We start from the raw sequence: 22,491 nt of genomic DNA on the forward strand, positions 1-22,491 counted from the left end.
TGATACGTAAGGTAGGGATGTACAATTCTTTAGTTTTAATTAATGCCAATACGTAGTTAAAATATATAAGTATCTGTACAATAATGCAATATATATGATGTCAGGCAGAACGAAAGAACATATAAATATCAAAATTCAAAATTACCAGATGAAAGACCAAACAAAAATGAAGGTTGAGAAGAAAAAACGAACAAAGGCTTATCTAAACTCGTGTATGTTTTCTTCGTTGTTTATTTTCAAAAACTTCCTAAAAAGATCGGCAAATCTCTATAACTACATGATTTCACAATGTATAAAAATTTCTTTTATATTCCAATTATTAATTTGTGTTATAGAAAAAATGATCTGGCTTAAAGAGAATAATATGTACATAAATATTGTCACGTATTGTGCCTTAGATAAATAGGCTACATTTTCGGCTAGAGCAAAACAGATCGAAAAGAGAGATTAACACATTGGAGTGGTCAACATTTTCCGTGGGTACCAGTTTTATCCAAACACATTGTCCCACATGCTCTTGAGTCTTTGGATTACTCCCTGAACACCTTTCTGAAGGCGGGCAGTCCCACACTCAAAGCCCTGCTCGATCAGCAAACGCCATACCCTGACAAGGAAATAAAATATTACAATGACAAAAAGCAACATCTCTCTCATGCAAATCGCAATATCTCAGTTGAGAAAACATTAAATGGACCTTTAACGCTGAGAAACTGTGAATTGTCTCTCCAATGAAAGCGGGTAGCTATTTCGACAGGTATCATGTTTCATAAGTTTATGAATGCCTTGCCTTCAGATCCGGAAGATTATGTCATTAATTGTTTACTGCTATGTTTCAACACGTATCTTTAGTTTTGTTGTTTGTTTGTTTGTTTTGTATTTAAAAGCCATTTTTCCAGCGCATAATAGGCTAAACATGGCGGCTAGTATAAATTAGTGATGGGAATCGGTCAGGAATTCATAATCGATAATCGGTTCCACTTAACCAACTGATAATCGATTATAATCGGCTACTAAGAGCAAGTTTTAATTTTTGGTTGTTATAGTTATATCTTTGATCAAGGGTTCAAGATGTTAATAAATGAACAGGAGTAATCTCTTTTAATGACATGTACACATTAACCTGATAATAATATTACATTTTTGTTTATTGTGTTGTGTGTTATTTTTGTTCTACATCTTTGTTAAATGAACACAACTTTATATGGCTGATAAGTCATATGCAACTGAAATACTGCTACAGTCCCCAAAATCCTTTCATTCATACGGGATGTGTCTATAATTTTAAGTGTAGAAGGACACGGTATTCTTGTTTGTCACTGTTTACAAATACTACAAATGATGTTGCATTTGAACTAAAACAAATCATCAAAATGTGTTGAAAATTATTAACTCAATAATTTAACAACTTTATCATAAAATAATGACTACATGTTCCTAGTTATAAAATTTTGCACCTAGGAAATATCATATGGTTTTATATTTGTAGTTGTGAAGGGAATTAATAAATTTCAGGTCAGCTTTAGTGGCTGGGAGTTTTACTAACCTTTATGCTTTGCATACAACTAAGAAGTAGTCTTCCTTTACACACAATCGATTATGGAGTTCACAATCGATTATCTTATTGGTTCACTCAACCAACTGATGATCGATTATAATCGATAATCGGAACAACACTAGTATAAATACTGGAAGAAGTACCAGGATAAAAAAAAAATTAAAAAAAAAAACAAAACATAAGAACCTGCTACTGACGGGAAGCTATGGTAAGCTTTTTCACATACCCACAGTGGCTGAGCCCAAGACTCGAACCCACGCGGACAGAGGTGAGATGGCAGTGACTGGTAAAGGCGAGCTATTTAGACCACTAGGCCAGCCGGGGCCCTTCGTTATTGTTGTCAAATGTGTGAGATGCATTATGGGATATATTCTAGTTAGTACAGTTAGTAATTGTCTATTTTTGAGTATTGTCTGGAAGTTTTGTGCAAACAAAGTATTTGCATTTAATTCCAGCATATTACTGGCATTACTTCTATTACCAAACCAGCTCTAAAACAAAACAAAAAGGAATTATACTTAGTAAACTTTGTTTCAACTTGGTCATGCTGGCTCATTAATAAAAATGTCGTACTAACATAGTTTAAACACAGTCATATTTTCAGTCCTGCTAACTGAATGACCTGCACCTTAAATGTCAAAATACTATTCATTTATATGGACTTTTACGATGGTAGAAGGGTATTTAACGGGGTCACCGCAATGTATAGCCTATCATATGCTAAAATGGCTTTAAACCCCACAAAAGCAAACAAATTTAAATGGATCAATAAAGAGGAGGTCGGATCTGTCATAACAGACATTAGTACGATTTTTGTCAGCACGAGCAGCTTTCATTGTGACGTCAAATCGTGCTACATTCAATCTGGTTTGTACTGGATCACATATTTACGTCCACCTCGTCCAATAATATCCACGTACATTATCGATTTCCGATTTTTTTCGCGGGGCGTACATAAAATCGTCTCGCAAAGAAATGTGTATGCATGAGGATCGTAGTAAAGTGCTTAATCTCAATTTAAAGGTAAGTGAAATCAAATTCTAAACAATGATTCAACATAGAAATAGTCAGCAATGAAAACCTATATGAAATCTATGACTTGTAATTTGCAGGAGGAAAACAATCTAAAACAGCTCAAGTCTTTCATTAATTTGATAAAATTCTTGTAAAAAATTCTAAAATACTTTATACCCGTACCACCTTATCTAAATTATACGCATTTATCATATCGATCGAATATTAATGGAAAGTACGGTATATTACCCAAAATGTAAATAGGCTGGCTTCGTTAAACATTGTTTTTAAGAACTTATCGATCAATGTTGTAGGACACACAACGACCAGCAAATTTATTTTAGCCTAAATCCGTTGTGTGAGATGATTCGTAAGGATTAAACAGTGTTTTAAAACCTGATTGAACATGGTAATCAAGGAAATGAAAGTACAAAAAATATGTAACTAAGGTATTAGAAAGGAAACAAAAAGTTTGTCAAATGTTTTTGCCAATTAATTTACTTCGTTCTTTTGAATAAACTATTATATAACATTAATTTTAATTTGCAAATGAAAAGAAATGATTTATTGGAAGTCAAATGAAGACTTTATTTATAATTTGAGATTTGTTGAGATTTTAAGAAAAGGAGTGACTTTCTTCCAATGATTCTAAGTATGTCTTAAAACTTTTCATTGAAACTAATACACGTCGTTTTGAAGAGTAAGACATCATAAGATGACTCAGCAAATAGACAGAAGTCAGCGAAAATGATAAATGAACGGAATGCGTTTGTTCAAGAAACAAAGTGTCCAGGGGAAGAGGGAAAGGAACAGTCTTACGATCACTTGACGCCATCTTTCATTTAGAATGCACATATCCTCGGATGAAGATGGATCCCTGATAATGCCCATTTCCTGGGACGATAATGAACACTTACAAATGCACATCTCCCAGGATAATAATGAACACTTAATAATGCACATATCCCAGGATAATCATGGACCATTGTTAATGCATATCTTCGAAGACGATAATAGACTCTTACTAATGCAAATTTCCTGGGACGATAACGGACCCTTGGTAATGCATATCTCCTAGGATGATAATGGAACCTTGAGAACCAAAATGACAAAACTTAAAGTGTGCTATAAACAAAGACTTGTATCATTATAAATAACATAAATATTGAAATAATGTATTTCTATTTCTTACCGTGGCTCATTAAGGGTAAGCATTTTAGACATATCAGTTGCATCAAAGATTCTCCAATAGGCCCGCGTGTTTTCAGCTACAAACCGGCAAAATGTGGGATATTCTGCCGTGCTGATGCCTTGGCAGTTGACAATGCCGCTGACACCGATTTCTTTTATCCTCTTGCACGTGGCGTTGCTGCCCTGGTACAGGTCAGAGTAATGATTGGTCAAACAGACGTTAGTTGCATTCATGTACCTTTGTCCCTGAAATAAAATGTTTTTGTTATTAAGTGTCTATCCGGCCGTCTCTCTAACCGTATGTATGTATGTATGTATGTATGGGTGAAGTAAATGTATGTGTGTTTCTTTTGCGATGATTAATGCTGTACTAAGTCGTATTGTTTTGACAACATATCACTACAGGAAAATATTAGCAAAACGTTAGATTCCCTTGGCCCATAAAAAAGTCAGCGTTACAGGTATCTGGAGTACTGTGCCAGACCACTATTGAAGTTTCTGACTGAAAATATTATGTCCTTTAACATTGTGTATCCTATAGAAAATTGATGTTGCTCTGGCGGAAAATGAAGAAAATTTATTTGAAGCAATGAGATAAAAGCGATTTTGATTTTAACAATACCTTTAGTTCACAGTTGCTTTCTTATAGATGCTGAAACATTCCACATCGCAGGAAAAGCCGATAAGCCATGAGAATTGCAAAGTACTACATAGCTTAAGCTAATTGTTTAATGTATGATGTTGAGTGCTACATGATTTATGCTAATTGATTAATGTATGTTACTCAAAGCAACATCCTTATTCTAATTGTTTTATATATTTTTCTGAATGCTACATGTTTTGTGCTAATTGTTTTATGTACGATACCAAATGCTACATGGTTTATACTAATTGTTTTATGTATACTGCTGAATGCTACATGCTTTATGCTAATTGTTTAATGTATGTTGCTGAATGCTACATGGTTTATGCTAACTGTTTTATACATGTCGCTGAATGTTACATGCTTTATGCTAATTGTTTTATGTATGATGTAGAATGCTACATGCTTTATGCTAATTATTTAATGTATGATGTTGAATGCTACATGGTTTATGCCAATTGTTTTATTATGTTTCTGGGTGCTACATGGTTTATGCTAATTGTTTTATGTATGTTGCTAAACGCTACAGGCGTTAAGCAGCTTGCATAATACTGTTTTTTAAATGCTAAATGATAAATACGAATGTGTATATTCAATTTGCTTTATGCAAATGATGGATCATACCTCTCTTATGTCAACTGCTAAAAGCGATATATTTCAATTGGAAATTTTGTAAACTGCTATGTTCTGTTCCGAATGTTTTATTATTTTATACAGTCTAGAATTTATAATCTGCATAGAACAAGAAAATACGGTTCAAAAGGACGTTACTTGCTTCCTTTTCTTTGGTTCAATATCGGTACGCAATTATACAAATTCTAATTTAGTGAGAGAAAGAAAGACAGCATGACCATCTGTTTAAAATAACAGACGACAAGGACCAAAAGCTATATATGTTTTAAGTCAGAGGTGGGCAAACTTTCTAGTTCAAGTGCCGCATACACAAATTTACACCTTATCGCGGGCCGCATAGTTCATTAAGTAAAATAATTAATATTTGAAATAGCAAAAACAAAAGGTTCTTCTAAATAACATCTAATTAATTTTCAGTTGTTGATATGTTGTTAATATTTGAAAACTTAAACTTCAAAAGAAGCACATTTATTTGATAAACAGAGTAACATAAACAGAGTCAGTGCGAATGATGACTTGTTCCTAGGCCGCATGAAAACCCTTGGCGGGCCGCATGAAAGCCCTTGGCGGGCCGTAGTTTGCCCACCCCAAGTAATTTAATATCGATTGATTGTAGATTGCCACAGACTCTAAAACAAATCTGTAACTTTCAAGGATGGCTATACTGGAAAGATTTTGTATGAGAGAGATATTATATAATGGTTGAAAAAAAAACTGTTTAATCTTAATTCTGCACACCTACGAGTACTTTCATTCTTAACATATAGACTGGGAAATGTTCATCTTGGATGAGGTCCCCATTCTGTCCACAGAAATAAAATAAAACTGTTTATAGAAGAATCCAGGATATCATTTCTATATCATTGATGTCAGCTTGAAGTTAAATGTAAACAGATTTATCACGCTCTTCTGGTGTCAGTTGCTGCTGAACAATAACGGTTTTGTGAACTCAAGTGGTTACTGGGCATGGGAAGCATTTAGGCGCCCTTTGGTTCCCCTTTCCCTTTCATCTCAGGAAACTCTTGTTTATATGGGACATCACAATTGATGGGCTGAGCTATTTGTTAACATCTTCCAACCAGGAATGGCTTTCTATACATTTTTCTGTTAAGTTCCATTATTCACCTATTCCGTTTCATATTTCTTTCACTTTATTTATTTCCAATTGGAAATCAGATTGATGGGTGCTCATACTGAAGATAAAAAAGACGTTATTTCTCAACTCGTGTCAATTTCAACGGTCAACATCACACTCTATCTTATCTTAATCTTTGGACAAGTAACGGATTATCTTTCCCTGCAGCTGGTGAACATTATGTAATAATATATTAAATAGATCTCTAGTTCTCATAAGGCCATGCTCTTGTTACAATGTGTTGAAGTCACTTTTACATTCAGTTTTTAACGTTGCGTGTTGTATGTTATTGAAACAACTTTCTAAATCCGTGGAATCTAGTTAATGTACTACCGGTATTAAAAGATGTAATAAGAGCATATTATCCACGTATAAACCTTTAGAAATCATAAACTGTATTGGAAAATTTGATTACATACAAGCATATCTCTCCTCTTAAGTAGAATAAGCATCGATTTAAGGCTTATGTTGTGTGTGTAAGGCATAAACATTAACAAACGCTTTACTTGCCTCATACAATGGGGCACATGGTGGCCGAGTGATCTAAGTCATGTGAGAAAACTTGACAGAGCTTCCGGTGGGCAGTGATTCTTCACATGGTCTTCTTGAGTTCTTCTGTAACCAAATATACCTACCGCCACGTATCATGTGCAGAAAAATGGCGTTAAACACCACAAACCAAACTATGGCTAACTCGCTCTTAACGTGGTATCATTTATGGGTACTTACTCATTTAAGGTGAAATATTTCAGAATACTACATGTACGGAAGCCAATAAAATTAACTGATATACATTCGTGGAAAATTGACGGACATTATTATTGTGTAAATATTAGTCATCGACAATTCATTATATCGGTGGGTAGAGCAATAACATCATGGCTCATAAATTTCCATGCAGTTTAATTAAATCTCTGATCGGCTATTTCGAGTTCGAAAAAAATCAGTCGAACACACCCCAACCCAATTCACAAACGTATCTGACTCCTCTTGCCATGTCATGTTTCTCACACTCGGAGAGAAATTAAAACTGTGCACATGCACTGAATTAAAAGTCATAAGCATCGTTATTTAATATTGTCATCATTATCGTCGTCATCTTCCTCCTCCTCATTATTATTATTATTATTATTATTATTATACCATTTGAACATGGTCAAATTAAGAAGTGCGGTGAGCAAAATGTATACCCTTTGTCGGCATTCGATTGCAGAATCGAGGAATTTTAGATTTATCAAGAAGGCAGTTCATAAACAATGAATGATCATACTGGGTTCAACCATCTTGTCGGTTTGACGACATAGCTAAGTACTATACCGTAAATCCACGCAGCGAAAGAAAGGGATTTTTTTTCTACTAGGACAAATACCAAGAGTAATTCGTAATTTTATATCGATCTTTTGGCATGGTAGCAGCAGCAGTAGTAGTTACTCGGTAAAAATCAACAAGCAATGCACAACACGTACGATATAGAAAACAGAACGTATACTAAACATCGTATAAAACAATGAAACAATTTAAGAAAATACATGTACAATAATACATATACATAAATACATATACAATAATACATATACAAAAATACATGTATACATGTACAATAATACATATACAAAAATACACATACATTAAAACATGTATAAAAATATATATTAATGCATGTACAACAATACATGTACAACAATACATATACAATAATACATACTAACACATACAAAATGGGTGCAATTTACATGTTCATTAAACCTAGAATGACCCAATCTTTGTGTAGCACATTTCCGTTGGGATACTAACTGTTTTTCACAAATTAGGGAGCAAACACTTTCAAAACAGCATGTAAAAAAATAAGTAAATTGAACAGAGTATATATGCGGTATACCTAAACGATTGCTAAACTTACAAGCACGACACCTAATTAACTAAGTGTTAAAGCTAAGTTAAAAATCCAAATCACACACACATAATTAAAAAATAATTATAAACGGTACTGCTCAAAGCATGAAACGGAATTCAACTAATGGTTAGAGCGTCCGTCTCGGATGCGGGAGGTCGTGTGTTCGATCCCCGGCCGAGTCATACCAAAGACTTACAAAAATGGTACTAACAGCTGCCTCACTTGGCGCTCAGCATTAAGAGTTTAGTGTTAGGACTGGTCGGACTGGTGTCAGGATAATGTGACTGGGTGGGACATCATGATACATGTCTGCGTCATGACGCCCCAGTTCTAGAAGACATCACTATGAACTGCCACACTGCATACATCGTAGCGATATGACTGAAAATTGTTAAAGCTACGTTAAAATTCAAATCACACACACACACAAATTTCAAGATAATGGAATGAAATGTGGACCACGGTTTTTACAGATTCATTCCTTTCATAAAAAAAAAAACATTTGTTTGTTATTTATCAATTAAGGAAAACACAAATGAACTGACTGATGTAGAACATTTCTTTCTTCAGTACATTAATCTTTATTTGTGTTACTTGCCCGATTTTAATTAAATGTGACAAGCCATTCCAATTTATAATGTTCTTAATGTGGAAAGGCATTCCAACTGATAACACTTTGAATGTAATGTGGCAACGCATTCTAATTAATAACACTTTTAATGTAATGTGGCTATACATTTCAAATGATAACACTTTTAATGTAATGTGGCTATCCATTTTAAACGATAACACTTTGAATGTAATGTGGCTATCCATTTTAAATGATAACACTTTGAATGTAATGTGGCAACGCATTCTAATTAATAACACTTTTAATGTAATGTGGCTATCCATTTTAAATGATAACACTTTGAATGTAATGTGGCAAGGCATTCAAACTGATAATGCTTTTAATGTAATGTGGCTATCCATTTTAAATGATAACACTTTGAATGTAATGTGGCAAGGCATTCCAATTGATAACACTTTTAATGTAATGTGGCTATACATTTTAAATGACAACACTTTGAATGTAATGTGGCAAGGCATTCAAACTGATAATGCTTTTAATGTAATGTGGCAAAATATTCGAATTGATGCTAATTTTAATGTACAGTGGCAAAGTATTTAAACTGATACTACTTTTAATGCAATGTGGCAAAATATTCGAATTGATGCTAGCTTTAATGTACAGTGGCAAGACATTCCAATTGATAATAACCTTAATGTAATGTGGCAAACCCTTGCAAAAAATAATGCTTTTAATCTAATGTGTCAAGGCATTCCAATTTATAACACTTTTAATGTAATGTGTCAAGGCATTCCAACTGATAACACTTTTAATGTAATGTGTCAAGGCATTCCAATTGATAACACATTTAAAGTAAAGTGGCAAGGCATTCCAACGTATGACACTTTTAATGTAACGTGTCAAGGCATTCCAATTGATAACACTTTTAATGTAATGTCTCAATGCATTCCAATTGATAATACTTTCAATGTAATGTGGCAAGGCCTTCAAATTGATAATGCAATTAATGTAATTTGGCAAGGCAGTTACATTGATAAAATTCTTTTAGTATGATGTGGCAGGACATTCCAATTGATAATATTTTTTGTGATGGGGAGTTACATTTTTAATATTTTTAATGTAATCTGGCAAAGCATTCCAATGTTTTACTGCAGTATTACATTATTAGTGCCTGTCATTATAAACCACCTTTTTTATTTAAAAAAAAATGAGTAATACTCAAAACAGCAATTCTCATATTTGGGTTATTTGTCTGCAATAATCACAGCAAGAATCAAGGAAATTTATCTTTCAGCGACTTAATGAATTACATAGCTGGTTCTCTTTGAGCGATACAATTTAGAAGGAGTATGATTTCACTGTTTGATTAGTCTGCCCAAGTTTGTAGTTATCAAAGGAAACAAAATCTGCAATAATTTTGGATGAGTTGAAACTGATACATTTTCAGTAAAACTTACAGCGGGATTGAACAAACCGATGTTTCTTGTTATTTTACTGCAGAAGTGCTTTCCGAACTTAACGTTGTAGCTATTTTCTCCGCATGGAAAACGTCTTTCCAGACAGTCGTAGAATTCGCAGCTTCCGCTCTTGGCATAATGGACGCACTCTTGAGAAATATCTGTAAACGTATATAAAAACACAAGAAGCATTTTATTTATTATTATTTTTTGCTATCCGCGCCCAAAGGGCTCTTGCTCTAATTGTATTGTAACACAAGCTTCATGAAAAAATTAATAACATCTGATCATTAATTAAATGTAAGGCAGTTTCGATAAAATAGTTGTTTTCAACAAGTAACAGTCCAAACCTGAACTACTACAAAACCCACACACATATATACACACACGACTTTACCTTCTGTTAATTACGATAATTATAAATTTAAAAAGAAACAAATTCACGAGTTACAACCACCAACAACCCTTCCCCTTTACCTCCCACCCCAAGACGTTTATATCAGGAACAGGCCAAACTGTATGAAAATGGAACCGAACAATAGAAAGAGAAATTACATCAACACATAGATCTGAATTATAGAAATAAAGGAACAAACTGCGAATGCACTTTTCAAGTTTCTGTGTTTTGTCAAGTTGTCAAAATGCCTTTAAAAGAGATTAAATATTTGTAGTATGTAAAATTAAAGATATAAATTCACCACTGAAGCAAATAAAGAGGGTAAATTTACCTTTGCTCTCTTAAAGTCAGTATACATGTAAAATGCATGAAATTTCATATAGATACGCCTCACCTTTGACCCATATTTACATTAATTTGATTATTAAAGGACAGATAAATTCCTGAAACCTATAAATCGGGTATTTTTAAATAAATTATAGTGCAAATACGCGTAGATCCATTATTCAATTTTCTTATTGATGAATAAGCAAACACTAAACATTATCAAAGAATGGAATATGTCATTTCAAACTAAACACAACCTACCTTCTACTGCCTCAACAGGACTGTCAAAACCGTTGTCACCCAAACCAAAGATGTTGCTTATGGAGCCCCAAATGGAAGCCCCATCCACGTTCGAAAGCCAAACCAAAGCGAATACCATAAAGAACTTCATTTTGCTGCTACTGCTGTATACAGTTGCCAGTCCAAGGCGAGAAGACAGCTGTGTGAGAGCGCAAATGCAGACAGCGGTAAATAAGAGCGACCTGAACCAATCGAATATCTCCCTTCAAGACAAACTGGAGCCTGACAATATAGCAGATTACATAGCTAACACAAGATTAAGACGTACACCCTAAAGGAAACGTTTATAGCGAACATACATTTACTGCAAAGAAGTATGAGGCGCAGGCTACTAACGCAGATCCTTTCGCCAGTGCAGTATATTCGTTATCAAACAAGAACTATAACCGATTATTGACCTTCAATGAACCTAAATTTTATTTCTTCTTTATGATACATGGTATAGAAGAGAAAGATTTTGATTTAAGTATCGTATTCTCTCTTCTAAATCTGCAGGAATACGGGTGAACGGAGTCCCTTTAAAATAGATGACAGTCACGGATGTTTCTCAAATATATTTTAGCGTTTGCAAACCTTAGAAACGACTGTCACTTGCCCGTCAGTGTATTATTATTATTATTATTATTATTATTATTATTTATTATTATTGTTATTATTATTATTATTATTATTATTACATGACCATTGTTTGTTCGGATTAAATCACCGTTCGCTATAATGACTCACTGGTACCATTTTAGAGAGATGTTTGTTTCGTACGGATAGCAAGCATTAAACGAATGCATGGAGATTCAAGTAATCTCGTTTGATCAAAATACTTGTATTTTATGAGATCCTTGTGGTATCTTACAACATCTCGACTGACATAATTTGGAATGTAATTATATCTTACAACATCTCGATTGACATAATTTGGAATGTAATGATACCTTTCAACAGTTTGATTTACACAAGTTGGAATGTAATGCTATCTTACAACATCTCGATTGACATAATTTGGAATGTAATTATATCTTACAACATCTCGATTGACATAATTTGGAATGTAATGATACCTTTCAACAGTTTGATTTACACAAGTTGGAATGTAATGCCAATTACAAGAACAAAATGCAGTGATGACCTCTGCATCAGAGTCAACCTGTTAGTTATAATCTTGCTTGTAAAATTATGATAAAGGAAGACGATATCGATGCTATTCGTGCTTACTTGATATCTTTAGCGGTATCGTTTTGCTGCTTTGTAACAATTACACTAAAGACATATGAATCTAAATCGTATTGCATTATAAGGAGCAAAGCAACATAAACTTCATCCACTATCGCAACAGAGCTGAGATAGCAATAAGACCAGCAATAATAATAATAATAATAAAGAGAAAAGTATATCTATCAAATAGAATTCCATAATTACTGATATTATTATTGTTATTATTATTATTATTATTTACGTTTCTCTTTAAAAATGTATGTGCACTGTTATGTGTCTGTAAATATTTAAAAGAACGACAGCAAGAAGCATAACAGAAAATATGGCATCGTAAACTGGTAAGTGACCTACGTTTGATAAAACCTGTCACGTGACGCGATTGAGGTATTCCTGTGTGATTAACCTTTATGAACTTTAGGTCGTGTGAACAGAGTTTCTACGTAATTATAAATTAGATCCTGAATACTCAAAAGGAGACCATATCTGCTGCATTTTCAGGTGCACGGGCATCTGTATTTAAAAAGGGCAGAGATAGTTTGCTTGTCAAGATATGTTTTTCAAATAATATAATGGATAATATGGTGTCATTTTGCTAACAGTAAGAAGCAAGATATTGTTCCAGCTACTGATATACCGAATTTTGTTTTAAGAACTCCCAGATCCCTGCTCCATAAACAGTTAATTGTGTGTCTCTAACATGGTAAACCGTACTATTGCTATATGCTCAGAAAATACCGCAATTTACCGCAGTACAACATTTTTCGTGGTAACTCAGCTCTACAATGCGGACTTTTGTGTTTGCAGCGTTGGAGAGCTTTTGCAAATCCGCGTGGTAATTCGTGTTCGTCCTTTGATAAAACTGAAACGTTCTGTTTGGAAAGTTTAAGGTTTGTTATTGAAATACTCTATGGAATTATTTTGTGTAAGATCTCTCCAGATGCTTCCCAAACAACCATTTCTTTATCACTTGTATTTTTGGGGGTCTCTCAAAGGCTTAGAATAGTAACATAAACAAAGCCTAATGAGTGGTAACAATGAAATGTCTTTACCTGTTTCATAATACGTTTGTAAATGATCCTAACTGGGATGGTCTTCCTTACTGCGATGCAATATAATTCTTGCTAAAAAGAGTTAACGCTTATGACTGACCTTGACACAATTGCTAAAATATGACCACTATAATGCTATTTTGAACTGACGATTAATTGCTAAAATATCGAATATGACCACTATAATGTTATTTTGAACTGACGATTAATTGCTAAAATATCGAATATGACCACTCTTATGTTATTATGAAGTGACCATTAATTGCTAAAATATCGAATACGATCACTGTAATGTTCTTTTGAACTGACCATTAATTGCTAAAATATCAAATACAATGTTATTTTCTTTTGAATGCAGTTAAAGAAAGTGATGGAAGGGAAATTCCACTTATTTCTTACCCATTCAATCTAGGTTTTTCTTCGGTGTGTTTCAAGCGGTCACATGTTGTTGTAAAGCACTAAATGGTAATTGTTGGTGTCATACATTATCCAATTTAAAACTATCCCGAGGAAATTAAGAACAGTACCTTATATGGTGTGTTTTTTGAAAAGTGTGACCAGAAATAAGATTTGGTTCGGGAAACTTGTCCGATATTTTGACCATCTTGGTTATAATAGAATGATATTGTGCAACACAAGTCGTGATTTGAACTAATCCAACCCTCAGCCATAGTGTGGACAAGGGCAAAGGTACACGATCACTAGTTTATCGTATGTCAATGATGCTCGAACAGCATTTTGTCATCCTCTTACTTATATAGGTATAATACAGTACAGGATTGTTATGAACAAGTGATTAGAGAACGAACAGGTGATCAGGGCCGGATCAGGTCATTTATTAGTGGGGAAGGTCGTTTCCAAATATTCAAGCGGCTGTGACCTTCCTTGAAAGGGCACGAAAACCAAAGTTTATATGTGTGCATGATGCCGAATAAACCTGAGCAACAATAAAACGATGGTCAAATTTAAAGTGACTGTACGTTTCTGTGTGTGCTTTTTATTTTAGGGGAGGGGGAGCCACCCACCCACCCGATCCGACCGACCATGGGTGATCATACTCTTAATCAAACTGAAAGCATGTCATTGAAATCAAATTTCTCCATTCAATTTTACAGACATGACATTGATTGTGTTTAAATGGTAAAATACAAGGATTGTAAAATTGAAAATATATTATAATTTGTAAAACTGAATTGATGCTATTATATGTATAACTGTTAATTTGAGCCATATTAATATGTATATAACCTTTGACGCAGTAGACGTATTTTACGTCATCCGAATAGGTTAAAAGGTTTGACAAGAAGAAATACTGAACTCGGATGCCATGGAGTATAGTCTTCACTTCAACACAGTGGTGGCCTTGGCAGTGCCGGATTAAGGCCTTTGGGGCCCTAGGCACATAATAACTATCCTGCCTTGTCCATAGATGTGGTTACAGTACTATTAACAACACTGCCTGTGATATCAGACGAAAATATATGGGTCACCTTGAACCTCTGAGGACCTGCCTGTGAAATCTGACGATCATGTACGGAGCCCCTTGAGCCTAGGTTGCCTTGGGCACGTTGCCCACTTTGCCCTATGGATAATCTGGTCATGGGCTTTGGAATCCAGTGGTCGTGGATTCAAGCCAACATGGTGGTGAATTTCCATATTTATTCAGATGCAAGTAAAAATCTTTTTATTTCGAGACTGACAACAACAGCAACAAGAACTCTCGGTTCTCGTAAATCCATGCAACCACAAGTAACGATCCTCCATTTTCTTGTAGGAAGCAATGTTTTTTCAATCACACACAAAATTAAATCTGAGTCCATGAAACTTATGTTACAGGCACTTTGCGACTTCTAGGTCGATCCTACGAATCATAGCTCGAATGTATGCCGATAGCCGCAATTGGCTATCGTTCAAAACCAAAAAGAGGCGAGACAGTAGGGAGGCTGGAAAAGGGAAAAAGCGAAAGGACCTAGAAGATCCACCATAGTGAAGTTATCGTGGACCGGAATAAGCAGCTTATGAAGTTGTACAAGGCAATGACTTCGATCGTTCACTCGATTATATGATGAACTAATTATATCATTTAAAACAGAGCGGCTATTTATATAAATATATTTGTGATTGAAATTCGGTGAAAAATTTATTCCAAAAGAAGCGTATCTTCCAAATGTAATTTATTAACAAAGTTGTTTATGTAATTGATTAAATTTTTGTTTTTTCATTTACGGAGTATCGTGTCATTCTGTTATAAATATCTACTCAGATCTCTATTCCATCTATAAGTTTCACACTTCATTTTAATATTACTCGATCCAGGCAACAATACTGAGGACGATCACCCTCTAGATAACGATAGTCAAATAAAGCGGACACCTTGTAAGAGGGTACAACCTCACAACAGCACCACCAGGAGCAACCGCTACAATTTGTAAACTATTGCACCGACTTACATCTGAAGCATACCTTTGCCTCGCAGACAGATGGTCAAAATGAGAACATTCCTGTTACATCAGGCTTGCCCCCTTTTGCCGGTTACATGATCCATGGCCAGCGTGATTACCAGTGTGAGATGGTCAGATTGTAATGTGTATAATTCTGATACGGATACACGATACTGCATCATATCCGCCAAACGATAATCTGATTAAGATTAAACGTCTGACTGATGACTGATGACCGATCACAGACCTCTCCCATTGTTTGAACAAAGGGTGAAGTACGTAAGACCTAGTTCATCGCAAGTCAACAATTGTTGCACAACATCCTGCCTTAGTCTTTCGTATGTATGTCTAATTATATAGCAATAAGGCAAAACTGAAAGTTATCATACTGAATTTTAGACATCTGATTAAAAAGTACGCGCCATACTCGTAACAGTGAGCAAGACTGACGTGTACGATTGTTAAGATTTTTTAAAATATTGAACAGAAAAATGTGCGGTTCTAGAACATTTTCTACCTACAATTAAAGGGTTGATTTTCTTTGAATTGGTTGCAAAAGTCCCTAATATATTTGACTCCATCGTGAACAACATATAACGTGTGTGACGTTCTTATTTGAGTTGGGAAGAGCCGTGGTGTGTCCTGGGACAAGGCACATTACTAGATTTGACCGAGCATTGTATAATTGTGCCGTACTAGGGCAAACCAAACCAGCCTAAATTCAAAATACTTTGCTCGTTAAATTTAAGCGTCTATCTATCTATGAATGACCTCTACACTCTGTGTACCGAATATTACGGGCGAGTGTGTTTATGCAAATTCCTGGGTATAGGGAAAACGTCTGTTCAGCAACAAACACTTGGCAGATGCTCTTTTCATTTATTGCCACAAGGATTATTTCTCGCACATAATGTGATTCCCTCTGCGCCTCTTACTGCACAGGGACCGATATTTAACGTCCCCAATACCCGCTGATGATGCTAATAGAGGTAATCGGAAAGAAATTTTGTCCCCAATGATATTCGAACATGGAACCTCGGGAACCAGAGAGCAGACACTAACTTGTATGCAACAACCTAATATATTCTTCTAATGTATTACGTACATATGAAATGGATGCTTGTGTGCCTTTTCATGTGTCTGACAAATTTATTGTTGAAATCTGTCACTTTTTTTAGTTTCTTTAGTGATTTTTATGTACCATCACGCTGGCCTTTTGTACTACCAGTTGAGTGTCAACCAGAATGAGTATAGATCATTTTCAGATACTATTTTTAGCTGGCCAAACCTATCCCAGAGCTGCATCAGGTACGGTCATGCGCATTTTGACGTAGGGCAACTCGAGTGACCTACACGTCTTACCTGAACAGAACGTATGTCATTATAGATCGCTATAGATAGTAGTATACAGTAATATGCCAGCACACAAGTATAAGAGCTGAACTGTACGTTTTCATCAAGTATTTGATTCAAGTATTTTTAACAATAAATGAGTATCTATTGCTTTATGTTAACTTAACTACCCCCCACCCCCCATGACTGCATTGTAATGAATAATCCGAAAATAAACAAGTTAACTTGTCTAATTAGCAGTAAACAATGAACACCAAATGCGGCACATCACATATTAAGCAGATTCCTCAAAGAAGTGCCATTTAGTTAATAAATTAAATGGGAATGAATGTGAATCCCAAAACTGCTTATGATGCATTGGATTGGCTAAGGAATTTGCTCTCTCTCTCTCTCTCTCTCTCTCTCTCTCTCTCTCTCTCTTTGGTTTGCGAACTCCTTGAACAAATATGGATAATGATGATGAGTTACCTCATCCTGCGATACATTTGCAATGGCCAGTTGCTATGTGTAACTCGTGTGGCTTCTCGGATTGGACTTGGGATCTGATTACGTTGGCATTGATAATGCTGTGTTCACCTTTATGCATCCATCCACTGTGAAATTAATTATATGCAACAAAGATATTTGTAAGTCCTCGTGTTTTCGTATATAGTCTTGAAGAGTCACCTAAATACAAGTAGATTTTTACAAATTGTAATTCTGATCACATATGAAAATCGTCCACCCACCCCTTTCCTTTGAGAAATGGATCATCCAACTTTGTAAGTCTTATCCAGAACCGCAGACAGGGTAGGACAAATTCCGGGGGACCACAACGGTCAGGGGGTCCACCATTGTTTCAACGTGCGCCTACTGGATAATTTTTCCTTGGGCCCTCAAATCCTGTCCACTGTTCTAGTCCTCTCTGATACTTTTTGTGCTCATATCTACTTTTCTGTTTTAGGCAGATTACTGAACTATTCACTCATGATTTTTAAACACACTATGTCTGTGAAGGGTGTACAGATGTCAAACCTTTACAAATTTATTTGAAACGTTCTTCACGAACATCCACTATGTTAATGACAATCGCTTAAAAGTTGCCCTACGTTGTTTGCGCATGAGTTTAAATATACTGGAGTGGAAAAACCCAAATTCGACTTCCTGAAAAAGGTCTATAGATGTTTCCCGATGAGGTCACTAGCAAACGATATTCCGTCCATTTTACCTACACGACGGGCAACCTGGCAGTTTCTCCTATATGCGATTACCAAAATTTACCATTTTTAACAAGGCACACTGAAGCAAGGTCAACTTAAAAATCACAACTATAGATACTAACATAAAGCCTGATTTGCGTTATGTTTATGTATGTAAATTTCGTAAAAGTATCTAGAGATTCAATGAATTTATTTCAACTTCCAAACACCATATAAAGTCAACAGTCAACTTGCCAAATGACCACAAATATGGCGGTTGATGACGTCATTCAGGAACTATTGTCTTGCTGTAATCCGACCTTACGCGAGATGGGAGCTCGTTCCGCCTACCAAATCACGTGACATGACTACCTGTTAATAATAATAATAATGAGGACTTTGTATAGCGCCTAATCTTTAGAAGCTCTAAGCGCTTTACAACATTAGACAACACCTATAAAATAAGAAACATAATAATATTATTACAAAAACAAACAACATGAAATTAGAAAAACATTAAAAAAATAAAAAACATGCTGAGAATATTTCAGGTAGGAAACATTATTAGGTCTTTAAGTTTGTTCTTGCAGTCGAAATAGGTGAGTTTTGAGATCCCTCTTGAATGGGATCACTGTGTCTTTGTGTCTAAGTTCAGTGGGCAATTCATTCCACGTTGCTGGGCCCTGGTATGCAAAAGAACGCTGTCCATATGGCTTTGTTTTCATAGTGGGAATAATGAGTATACGATTGTCAGAAGAGGAACGTAAGTATCTTGCTGGTGTGTACACATGGGTGAGGTCAGATAGGTATGTTGGACTGGAGTCCGACATTGAAATGTAGCACAGAGAACAAATTTGTGTTTGATTCTGGATCGAATGGATAACCAGTGTAGGGTACAGAGCAGCGGGGAGGTGTGCTCTGATCGTGGTACTCTAAGTATGAAAGATATTTGCGAATTGAGCTGATGCGTCTCAGCTCAAGATATACAGCCTTGCATATGTTTATAACATGTTGGTGCAACGTGAGAGTACTTTCCAGAGTAACACCTAGGTTTCGTACTGATTGTGTGAATTTAATGTTGGCGTTGCTGATATTTATTGTTTGAGGTATGTGAATGAGAAAGTCTTTGTGCTGTGATCAGAATGGCCTCAGTTTTATAATCATTCATATGCAGCTTGTTACTTGTCATCCATGATTTCACATCAGAAATGCACCTCTCTACACCTTGGTTGGTAGCATCAACTTCATTTGGGTGGCTAGATTTGTATATTTGGGTGTCATCAGCGTACAATTGGTGAGACACTGGATGATGATGTATGACACTTGAGAGCAAATGAGTGCATAGAATGAAGAGAACAGGTCCAAGAACAGATCCCTGTGGAACACCACAACATAGATCGACTGGGCTGGAGTGTATTCCATTTGCAGATACAATTTGTGTCCTGTTGACCAAGTAGGACTTGAACCACAGTAAGGCTGTATCATGAATGCCAAATACATGCTGGAGACGGTGAAGTAATATATCATGGTCTATTGTGTCAAATGCTGCAGACAAATCAAGGAGGGTGAGGACTGTAATCTTTCCGCTATCCAACGCAGAGAGAATGTCATTAACTACTTTTAGAAGAGTAGTTTCAGTACTGTGGCAAGGGCGATATGCAGATTGTACATTGCGAAAAGACTATTTGAATTTAGATGAGATACAAACTGGGATAGAACAACCTTTTCTAAGATTTTTGAAATGAATGGGAGATTAGAAACTGGGAGGTAGTTCTTTAAATCGTTATGGTCTAGTGTTGGTTTCTTCAGCAGAGGCTTTACAATGGCAGTTTTGAAAAATGATGGGAATTCCCCAGATGAGAGAGAGGTATTAATAACATCAGTTAGTGAAGGCAATACTGGATCTTAGCACTCAAGCAGCAGTGATGTTGGAATTGGATCAAGTGTTAACCTCCGACAAACATGCAGTATTTGACAAAGAAATGTTTCAGTTTAGGTGATACTGTTTATTAAAAGTTATTTGTATTATTCGTAAAACTGTACAATTTTAAAGCTGCATAACGTATACTGCAGTAGACAATATTTATATCTGAAGTTCAAGTTCGTATTGTCCTAACCTAAGTGTTTTGTTTCAGTAAATAATAAAAATCAACCTTAAAGCTACTCGAGAACTTATTCATGTAAAGGAAATTGCTACAAAAAATGCTAATGTATTTAGTACATAATCTTATCTTTATAAATTTTTATCTGGGTTATGTGTATACTGCAATGGAAGAAAATGAAATAAAAATTAATAACAAAATCCTAAATAATAACTGTTTAGATGCATACTGTTTTACATAATTTTTAAGTTCTACTCTGTTCGACAGATGGAATTTGAACAATGATATATGTTGATGAAACCATGTACATGCACGCTTAATATATCGGGCGATAATTATCTCAAACCATTGTTTGTGTTTTTGTATTTCTTTACTATTACATTTTTGTATCCCCACCCCTCCTTCAGCCTATTGAGAAAGTAAAGAGTCACTCAAGTGTCTGAAAGATCGAGACGATAAATGATTAATTTTGGGATAAGTCAACATTGAAGTGTAAATTTTCTACCTTTAAAATAATACAGTCTGAGATTCAGCGCTTCCTAACCAAGAAAAATAATTTACATCAAAGCCCGAAAGTTAACGGGTTAACGGCAAACTCACAAGTTTGGAGACAATAAACAGATGGGGAAGAAAAAAGTTTTCTTCAACAAATTCTTTTTAATCATGACTTATAAATGATCCGAAGTTCATATCTGCAAGCTCTTTGTTGTTTCACATTTGTATCATTTACTAATGAGCCTTTCTACGCCGAACACTAACACTTCACGCCATGAAATACAAAACACGAACCAAACCCTTATACAATGGAGCATTCCTATGCCAAATTTAACAAGTATACCTTTAAAAAAATCCAGAGAATTCCCCGTGTTAAGAAATTAGTCAGGGTCCATTTCAAGTAATAATCCATGTTGCCGTAAGGTCTAGTGAACACTGTAGATTATGACGTATGATCACAGAAATTGCGTAACTCAGATTACTCGGACTGAGAAATAGCTTGCAACCACAGACTTCTCACAATCATCATATAACCATTAAAATCTGACAAAGCTATAAAAGTACACGTATACACAACTAGCATATATATATATATATATATATATATATATATATATATATATATATATATATATATATACACACACACACACAGAGGGTGAAGGGTTAGTTGAAAATGAAGCAAAAATCCAAAACAGTGTCACAATGTTTGGGGCTAAACAAGCCTTTCTTCTGGGAAAGAAACGGCTTACATACACATAATTAGCACTTAACGCAAAACCAAGCGAAATTAGTAACGACTGCATGCCTATATGACAGGATGCGCTCTACAAACAAGAGTTAAAAATGGAAGGAAGAAAGAAGAACAAACCTGAAAACAGTTTAAAAACGGGTAAACTACATGTCTATTTTTTGTTCTTGTTTTTATTCCGGCAGCTCAACAAAATTGTATGGCAAGGCAAAGACGAGATTGTTGAGCCTATCTCACATGGAGCTAAACTATATAATCTAAGATGAACTAATTCTAAACAGAGGTACCATAAAGGGTGTACTTTGCTAATTAACCTAGCTTGTTTCATTTCTAGTCTGAAATACCAATTATTTAAAATGACGTTTTCCATTTATGCACACAGATAACGAGAATCTCTTTATTTCAACAATTTAAATATTCATCAAGTTTACAATTCTTAGGAGAGAAGTTTATAAAGCATACGGCGATTTTTCGTATTTCAAGACTTTCTTCCACACGCTCTCATGATATCAGCACGATCCACTGATTGCAAAGTTCATGGTGAGGCTCTACGAATCTATTAATAAACCTTTCTAATTTGAACAAGTTCAAGGACATTTGCATTGCAGCTTGCAGTAAACAAGTGTTACGATTTCGGGGCGGGAATAAAACCGAATGACCGCAGGTCGCAGATTCAGTTACACCCGTATGGCTAATTATATTTGAAGTTTGATTTTGTTCTCTCTACGCATGTGGTTTTTATTATTTCTGTCCAACTGTATTTTTTTTCATGCCTATGGAGAGAGAGAGAGAGAGA

At 35.1% G+C, this 22,491-nt stretch overlaps 1 protein-coding gene across 1 annotated transcript; it reads right to left on the reverse strand.

Moving 5' to 3' along the window:
• Positions 1-213: 213 nt before the first annotated feature.
• On the reverse strand, positions 214-11,283 carry LOC149797608 (uncharacterized). The gene is made up of 4 exons (XM_089962489.1): positions 11,079-11,283; positions 10,094-10,254; positions 3,762-4,006; positions 214-604 (listed from the first exon to the last, which is right to left on the reverse strand). Exons 1-4 carry the CDS (start codon positions 11,206-11,208, stop codon positions 490-492), a joined length of 651 nt encoding a protein of 216 aa, XP_089818615.1. The 5' UTR covers positions 11,209-11,283; the 3' UTR covers positions 214-489.
• Between the last annotated feature and the right edge of the window lie 11,208 nt (positions 11,284-22,491).

The sequence above is a fragment of the Sinohyriopsis cumingii genome, chromosome 6, assembly GCF_028554795.1.
Source record: "Sinohyriopsis cumingii isolate HCF-2022 chromosome 6, ASM2855479v2, whole genome shotgun sequence".
NCBI lineage: Eukaryota > Metazoa > Mollusca > Bivalvia > Unionida > Unionidae > Sinohyriopsis > Sinohyriopsis cumingii.